Source organism: Daucus carota, chromosome 7, assembly GCF_001625215.2.
Source record: "Daucus carota subsp. sativus chromosome 7, DH1 v3.0, whole genome shotgun sequence".
Classification (NCBI taxonomy): domain Eukaryota; kingdom Viridiplantae; phylum Streptophyta; class Magnoliopsida; order Apiales; family Apiaceae; genus Daucus; species Daucus carota.
The window spans coordinates 39,200,687-39,210,327 of record NC_030387.2 but is presented as its reverse complement, the minus strand read 5'-3'; the positions used below and the strand labels follow the sequence as shown (position 1 = coordinate 39,210,327).

Genomic DNA, 9,641 nt, shown 5'->3' with positions numbered 1-9,641 from the left:
ATGAGCTGTAGTTTAGCTTTGGGTAATGGAGAAAATAACGAAAATGATGAATATTTAGCTGCAAAACAGTACAAATTTTAATTCATTTCCATTGACCGTCTCTGCTTCCAACATAACAAAGCATCATAGTAAGGTGATTATGCCTCAATACATATCTCTCTCATCTTTTTGTCCGGTTTGTCTTGATTTCAGATTGTAGACTTGTATAGTAAATTTCAGGATACATGTCAAGTTTAAATTGCCAGGTTAAACTTGTTCAGTAATTTCCCCAACTGACTGCGAAAACAAGGTGTCTTTACCTCCATGGTGGCTTATGATATCTTATTCTGATGGTCCAGTCCTACTGTTTGAGGCCGAAGGTATGAAAGGCTTAATTTGTCTCCATGTTGCAAGTATATAAAATTTAATTCCGTCTCCATTGAGTTTAGTGCTCCTAATTGATGATTATTGTGTATTTAGCTAATAAGGCCACTTAATGAATGAGGTTGGTGGTCTTAATTGATGATTACCGTATGTTTTGTTAATAATGCCATTTAATGAGTTTCCATTGTTTAGTCATGAAATCTAATAAATTATCTGAAATTGTTGTCTGTAGGTCTCACAATGGACGTGGTTGAGTATTGTCCTCATGAATCTTTTCATTTTGTGTAATCTGCTTAGGTCATCTTCAGTAAGGAGATCTCCTCCGCTGATCCGGCCAAAACTGGTTTGTAATTAATGCCAATACTGATGTGTCATCTGGACTTTAAAACTGCAGGAGTCGTTATAAAATAGAGTCCAGTTGTGTATGATGAGTCGCTTTACTGCGCAAGCCGATCTTGCTGGACGCTTAATTAGTTTTCGTAGACCTGGTTTCTGGAAATTATCAGAAGTTCAATTTAAGTCTTAGTTCCTGGAAATTATCAAGTTCAAGGTGAGTCTAAATCGACACGTCTCTTGCCAACTATGCTTGTTTTAGTTATATGATTTCGAAATTTTATTTTGTTTCGCAATAATGAACGACGTGTGCTTCATGTTACATAAAAAGGATGTATGAACTCTGTCTTGACACTATGCTTGCACTAGTCTAATTTAAGTAAGTTTGGGTCGATAGACATATATTTGTCTCTTCTAGCAATGCTCTTGAGCTCTCACTGATTGCCTGTTTTACCTAGACGATTAATTACTACTCGAAGACACTAAGAGCAAGTCCTACAATGTTCTAGTTGGAGCCCAAAATATAATGTAAAAAATTATGTCCTACTGATTTAGGACATGTCAATAATCAATATTTCAGTCAGGATAGAAAGGTACAAAAATTAAGTAGTTTCATGTTATGTTCTCCTGACCTTTTTAGAAATGGATTGAGAAGTAAAAATTCGAAGGCAAAAGCAAACAATTTTTTTACCTAGTAGCTATAAAGTATAAACTAGTCATATTTCATATAATCAACAAAGAAATGAAGGTTTTTTCAAAAAAAATAAAATAAATCTTTAATGGATAAGAGTTAAGACAGAGCTAGTTACAGGGGTCACTTGTAAACCAAGAAACAGAGATGTTCAAAAAACTTTTTACACTAATCTACTGTATCAGTATTATTGAAGTTTTTATGATAAAAAGGATCAAGTGGTTCATTTTAATTTTCTTGATTGACACACACATACTCTAGTACCTACACATGCTCACCCTTTTTTTCCCTCACAAGTTTCTTAAAACGTAGATGTGAACCGTAGCACACTCTCAGCTTCCGTGAATGTTGTTTTCTTCCTGTTTCTTTCCTATTGTTTGTCACTCATACATTGCGGATAATCAGAAGGCAAACATAAATCCGAAACTGGAGCTATCTTGCTGTAATTAATAAAGTTGTCTCGACCCACCTTTTGAATAATTATTTTGCTTCACGATCATCCAGTTGTGGTCTTAAATTGACATTTGATGACTGCAGAAACATGAACTCATGTGCTAAACGCGGCGGGTTTCTGTAAAAAATGATAAACTTCTTCATATCTTCCATGTGCATTTGCCTGGACTGGAGCCCCTCAGCAGTGCCTATCTCAGTGGGCCTTTTAAATGGTTTAATCTCAATAATTTCTTCTTTCTTTGTGAATCCGAATTAAATATCATAAGAACTGCAGCACATAATTAAATTGAGTTGTAGCTGCTTCCACCAACCTCTGCTAATGCATACCGGCTTGGATGATTGCATGATTTAGTTTCCTGGATTTTCAGATACCATAAGCATTGTCTTTCCAGAATTCAGGTTAGAATTCTTATTCCTTTAACTGTACTGGTTAAATGCCCAGGCATTCCTAATACGATTACTGCTGCTGGCTAAACCATTTCGTATACACATCCAGTAGAGGCACATTTAGTAAACATATTCATTACAATTTTAAAACTACACATATATGTTAAGGAGGATCATTTGCTTCTATATGATTTATGTCCACCGGTGCAACTTGATTGGTTTCGTATTCCAACTCTAGTTATACTTTTTGTATAAGTTGTGAGCTGTGAAAGATTTTACTAGTTTTTCTTTGATAATCATACACTCGGTTTTTACAAGAGAAGAGGGCATCTCCTAGGCTCTTCAGATCTTTTTGACCCAAGCAAGTCTGCGGATTGAGCCTACTTTAAACAGGCTGTTAGTCTTCTGTTTGTGTCTGGACCTCGACGCCTTGTGTTAAACTTGCCTTTGATTCTAAGTAAAATTGTTCAAAGCTCTAATTGGTTTCTACTTTGTAAATTATATTAACAGAATGAGAACAAGACAGAAGAGTTGGAAAGATAGAGCTGAAGAAGGCACTGGTGATGGGTCCTCATGCAGTAATGATATATACTTGAAATAGCAAAGCCAGATTGGGAAACCTTATACTCATAAAGTGATAATTGTTGCCTTGTTGGGGCAGCTTTGGGTAAAATGAAGGTTGGCCTCAAACACATTATCACTTCTATTTTCATTTTTCATTTCTCAAAACATATGTTGTTACTAAAATTATTCCCTTAAATTTTCTTTGATAAAAAACGCATAGGCTATCTAAAAAACAATCCAGTCAAATTACTCGCTTTGATGATAATTTTGAGATTTTATTTCTTTAACAGAAACTTATAAGGGGTTAATTTAAGACTAAATTCATCGGCTACAAATTTCAATTATTTTTTGATCATGTAGTAGTGGTTTATCAAGACTGATTTAATCGGTCGTAACTTTAATTTTTTTTGATCATATAGTGGTTAAGTTGATATTTGACCCGGGGATTTTATTTATCCAAATAAAATTATATATATAATTAATAAAATTAAATATATAATAATATATTCGAAAAATGATATTAAATAGATTTTTTAATCATAATTAAATAAAATTATAAAATAATATATTACTGTAAAAGTTATCCCGACTTTGCGCGGCTTGATAAGAGAAACAGCTGCAGCGAGGTTGGTTGTGTAGGTGTGAGCATCTAACACCATTTGGGCCATCCGTGATTTGGGCCTCTATAAGTTCCCGCAGTTTAAACTGGTGAATATGGTACGTACGTGGGTACATTTAAAGCCCAGTCCATTTTACTTAAATTTATAAGCTTTTATATTTAAAACGGGTGAAGCATGTTGTTCTAAAAGTTTTTGATTCGACTGATTTAATTTTTTGTAGGTGTTTTTCTGATTTAATTTTTGAATTTTATAGATTATTAATTTTTAAAATTATATATTATATATGAAATTAAATTAATATATCAAATTTTATCATAATATTATAAAATCTATTTTTAATTCAATTAATATCCAATTATCTGATTTATCTTTAATCAGTCCCAATTTTTAGAACTCTACGCCAAAATCCGATATATATCATTAATCATTACTCCCTCCGTTCCTAAATAATAGTCGCTTTGACTTTGTGCACGTAATTTGAGGTGTGCAAAAAATATACTTCTACTTATTATTTTTCAAATTTTCTTTTTCTGAATAAAAGTTTGACATCTATATTTTTATTCAAAAAAAGAAAATTAAAAAAATAACGTGTAGAAATACGTTTTTATTGCATCTCAAAATACGTGCAAAAAGCCAAAGCGACTATTATTTAGGAACGGAGGGAGTATTACATTATATTTTGAATTAAAAAGATTGAGGATAATTTCAAATATGCTGATTCGATGCTCGTTCCACTAAGCATAACAACTCACTTGCCACCTGTCCTCTGCAAGTCTCCTGTTTCTCTTTCTTACACAAACAAACAACGTAGTATAAACACGCGGTAATAAAAATGGGGTCAATGTTCAGTTCAAGCAGCAGCAGCAAAGAAGAGATAAACATGGCTCTCGCTAAAGCCAAAGACATCGTCTCCTCCACTCCCGTCGTCGTCTTCAGGTCTCCTCTTACAGCCATATCTCGTTAAGTATCTGTTCTAATAAATCTCGGGACGAGCGAGAATCGAAATTATATTTATATATTCTATACTCTTTTAACTCAATTTTGGAGTTGAAAATTTGGATTTGGTTTATCTTTTGTGTTTGATTTCTGTAGGTGTTTGATAAGAATTTGTTGAAATTGATGTATTGTCTCTTTTACCTTGTTAAGTTAATATTGCAAACTAATTTATAATTTTATACTGTACAACCTAATTATTTTGGTGATGGTGAATTGTGATTGAAATTGATCAATGATGCCATTTGAAATTTAGGGTTTAACTGATGTTTGTGTTGTTTTGCGGATTAAATTGTATTGGAAGAATTACTTGTTCTGGTAACGGTTAATTGTAGAGATTTAAAATCGTTACACTGCTTAGGGGTAACCTCTAGGATACCAGGCTACAGATATTTAGATGAAATTGGTGCGGCCTTATGTATCAAATAATGTTTTAAATACATGTATACTATGCTACCCGGATTCTTCATTTTGTCTCGAGTACCCTGGTCGGACACTAGACTCGTGCTCGGACATGGGTACGGACACTCCGATACTTATTTTAGGCCAAAAATAGGTAAAATTTTCAAATTATTCCAAAAAATAGGCAATTAAACGAGCTAAAAAGAAACTTATGTTTTGGGAAGAGAAATATGTTGTCAAACACAGAACCGATAAGCCTGACACTATTTCAAGATTATAACTATTTTTTATCAGAGAAAATAGCAATTGAATTCCTTCAACCGTGTATGAGGTATGTGCTTGATGTATGACTATATTTCCACACCATGACATAGTAATTGAACTATTGGCTGTTTTATTGAGAGCCAACTATGTTGATGCAAAGGGACCTGTGCTATATTTTGTTGGGATTAATCCGGTTCTTTGTTTGGCTATTTTATCCGCGGTTCATGTCTCTGTTTATTCATTTTTTTTACTTCTGTCCGCTGTTCCTGTCCGTTCTTTTATTATTATTGTCATTGAATCTTATATAAATCATTCTTATGCTTCTGTATCACATTTCATTGTGTCAGCAAAACCTGGTGTGGATTTTGTAAGAGTGTCGAGCAATTGCTTTCCCAGCTAGGCGCAAGTTACAAAGTCATTGAATTGGATGAGGAAAGTAAGTATGATACACTTGCTCTTTGCCTTGACAACTGAAGCTATTATCATGGTTTTTCCGTCTTCCTCTAAGATAGATAGCAGTTTGTTTTTGAAATTCTATTTTTATGAGACCAGCATTACATGGTTGCTCTCTGTGATCTGTTTTGAGTAAAATAGCATGTTACTGCTTTTCGATCGCAAACATTTTTTTTAAAGTCTCGAGCTAATTATATTACCGTATAATTTAACAAGGTGACGGGGACGACATTCAAGCAGCTCTTGCACAGTGGACTGGGCAGAGGACTGTCCCAAATGTGTTCATAGGTGGAAAGCACGTTGGTGGCTGTGATGGTTAGTGAAAACCATACCAGTATTGACTTATTGTTCTGTTAACATCTTATCTTTTATACTTCTGTCATGCCCTCAAGCTATTGAAACGAAAGTAACTAAAAAGATTTAAACTACTAAGAACATATATGTTTGCGTCAAATAATAATTGGATGGTTGTTTTTTACAGATGTTACAAAGAAACACCGAGAAGGCAAGCTAGTTCCCCTGCTAACTGAAGCAGGTGCAATTGCCAACAACTCTGCCCTTCTTTAAAATTATATACAGTAGACTGCGCAGATGAATAAAATTTGATAATGTCGATGTACCAGATGATATGTAATGCTCTGTAACGTTGTAATATGAGTGATTTGGTTGCTCTATTTCTTACTCTGCATCCTAAGTAGACCAATTGCTCGACTGTGCCCTTTTTTTACCAAGGCTTTCAAGGAAACCTCTTATAAAAAGGCCTCTTAGTCTTAGAGCAAGTATCCTGAATTAATGTCCTAAACCAGAATTTTCAAGAATATTTTTCAAAAATCCAGAGGAATTTCCTAACAATTCTTTTTGTGAAATTTTACCGGAGATTTTCTCCGAGAATTAGTTCATTTGAGGGGGAAAAATTGTTCTTGAGAAAATTATGAGGAAAAAATTTACAAACAAGGAAACTGTTATTTTTCCGGGAGAAATCATGAGAAAAAACTTATTTTGAAAAACATTTCTTCATTTTGAAAAGGGATCCGTATTCTTGAAATTTATTATTTAGAAAAAAATCTTTCATTTTATTTTTCGTAAGACCGACCGAACCCAGAGGAATTTTGGAAGGAAGTTAAAATAAAGATAGAGAAAATATATGACTATAAAATGTTTTTCAGTTTCCAAATAAACATCAGAAAATCCAAAAATTATTTTTCTGAATAATATTTTTAATCTAACAAACGGATCCTCTGTACAAAAGAAAAGTAGGCCTGATGATTTATAAACTTCTGTCACATTATACCGTGGTCACATTTTCTCAAACGACACAAACTCGATTGATGATAATGCAGTTTCCTGTTAGAAATAAAGAAAGACTGTTTTTTTTAACAATAAAAAAAGACTGGAGAGTCCCATATTTCCACAAGGAAACCAGAGTCCTATAAGAAATAGAGTAGAAAATTAAAATTACATTAATTTATAATATTTATTTCGAAACTTGATTCACAAGGGTTATAGCTACTTGGCACGCAAGTAACTTGGTCATGTATATAGATATTAGATATATAATTCGATTCAATCTCTTGAAGCTCATCAAATTCTAGTCATACTACACTTAGGTCTCTTCCCCTGATATATATAATCTTTGCGTTTGAGTTTGAGTTTCTGTTAGATTTTTCACAATGATTTCATTTAAGCAATCTGATCTTGATGAACTGAGGAACTCATCAAGATACTTGAGTGATGTTTTCATTGAATTTTATTTTACCTACTTATCTTCGATCCATCCGTCCGATTTAATTCTATTCGTTCCGCCAACGATCAGCTTTCTCCTCTCGAATTTTAATGATAAGAAGGATGTAGCAGATTGTGTGAGGCCTCTGGAGTTTCACACAAAGGACCTGATATTTTTTCCGGTGAATAACGGAGGGTATCACTGGAGTTTACTGGTTTATAACCGCGAATTGAACGTGTTTGCTCATCACGATAGCCTAGGCGGATTGAATAATGAGGAGGCGCAGGAGCTGTATCTTGCGGTGAGGCATTGTGTGCACAAGAAGAGGAGTTATAGGTTTAAGATTGAGTTTTTGAATAAGAGGAGGCTTATGGAGGATTCATGTGTGCCGGTGTTTCATAAGGCTGTGAGTCCGCGGCAGAGTAATGGATATGATTGTGGATTGTATGTTATGGTGATGGCGAAGGCGATTTGTAGATGGTTTTGTAGTGCGGTTAGGGAAGTGAATTGGTTGAGGGAGATTGAGAAGATTGATGATGGTGTGGGAGTGACAATGAGGCCTCTTGTTTTGCAGCTTATACGAGAGGCGAGTGAGGGGAGATTGGGGGCTGTTTTGTGTAGTATTGAGGAGGAAAGACGCGATGACAAGGTTGAGGAGTTGAGTAATGATGAACTGGAGCTTTGTAAGTTTTGGGCTGGTTTTGATGATTCTGTTGAGTCTGGGGCAGCAATTAGGCCCTCGACGTCGTGTGGAGATGATGACCCTCTGTCAATAGCAGTTGAAAAGACGGTTGCTGATGATTCACCGTCTCTAATGGAAGAGGAAACTAAGGATGGGAAAATAGCTTTGATAAAAGGGGATGAAGCTGTCAATGATGAGGTACCGTGGTTTTCTAGTTGTGGCTCAGCATCGGAAGAAAAAGATTTGGAAAAGTTGCTTGATAGTGATAAATCGGATTCAAGTCACTGCAGAATAACTGCATTCAGGAGAGAATATCTGACATCATGGCCACCAGAAGAAAGATCGACAGGAGACAAGTAGAGGCACAACCGCGGAGACTTCCACTGCTTTAGCACAATTGGCAGAAGAGATAGGTGGAAGCCGGAGTTGTATATAATGGATGGGAAGCGCTACAGAAGAAGAGAAAGCCAGGGATCACACAGTACTTGTACTTAGGTAATGACTGTTTCTACTCTGCGGTTTTTTTTTTTTTTTTTTTTTTTGAGATTTATTGAGTTTATAGACTAACTTGTGTGATCTTGTTATTCGACTACTGGACTATGTTTAGATTACTTCTTTAGCTAAGACCATCTTCGCTGTATTTAAATTGGTTAATTCATTATCATCGCAGTGGTTTGCAGTTTCCTATGATTAATTAGTTACTCTGTTTACAAATTCTGATTCTTCTTAAACTGAGATCTGGATTCTTACTAGTCTGCTCAAACTACTAATATATTGACAAGGAACCGAGTACTGATATATCCGTTTTTATTACACCAGCAGGGATATACTTTTCTACTGACAAAAAAATCAATATGCAATGACAACCTGAAGATAAATCTGACCCCGATTGTTTATAGGGCGTCGGCCCAAATTGATCACTTTTTTTCGAGGTACAGGATACAGGAGAAGATGCCTCATATATCATTTGCAATTTCAAAACACTAGATCATGCTGTGTTCATTCATTTTTACTTCTTAACGCCAGATCGTTTAGCGTTTTGAAGTCCAAAACACAATTTTATATCATACTGAAACGCCGGATCATTATGATTTGTAGAGTTTTACAGAACTAAACGCTCCAAAAATTGTGTTACGTTTTACAGGTTTTTTAGACTCAAAAGCAACATGATTGTAGCGTTTTCCTTAAAAAAGTCACAACACTGATCTGGCATTAATAATGATATTTTGAATTTTTTCTCCTAACTCTGATATTAACTCTAATATTAGGATATTACTTGGGAAAATTGTGATATATAGATCATTTTCTCTTATTAGCATCTCCGAGACGGGGAAATGCCAAAACAATTGTCAACCTTATCAAATCATTTTATATGTATTAATATTTAGTTTTCACTCAATTTTTTATTAACTTGAGAACATTCTATTCTAATTATTAGCGATCTTTTTTTTTTTGAATAATTATTAGCGATCTTTGAAAATTGTTTATGTTATCTATTGAATTAAATTACAAATGACTCATAAACTAAAAATAATATCAGGAATATACACTTTTTTATATGTATTATAAATTTATAATCATTTTGGGAAGTTCCTTGATGGGCAACCTTTTAACAAGAAAATAACTTTAATAAGTCGGACTTACTGGAGCTTTTAGCAGTAGCAAAATGTTGCAGATAATAGTCATGTAGATTTTACAGATCTTTTACTAACG

The 9,641-nt window shown here is 34.3% G+C and overlaps 1 protein-coding gene across 1 annotated transcript; it reads left to right on the top strand.

The window, feature by feature from the left end:
• The first annotated feature begins 4,152 nt into the window (after positions 1 to 4,152).
• Positions 4,153 to 6,197, top strand: LOC108194121 (glutaredoxin). Its single transcript, XM_017361021.2, has 4 exons — positions 4,153 to 4,347; positions 5,418 to 5,506; positions 5,740 to 5,838; positions 6,005 to 6,197. The coding sequence occupies exons 1-4, from the start codon at positions 4,244 to 4,246 to the stop codon at positions 6,088 to 6,090; spliced, it is 378 nt and encodes a 125-aa protein (XP_017216510.1). The 5' UTR covers positions 4,153 to 4,243; the 3' UTR covers positions 6,091 to 6,197.
• Positions 6,198 to 9,641: the final 3,444 nt, after the last annotated feature.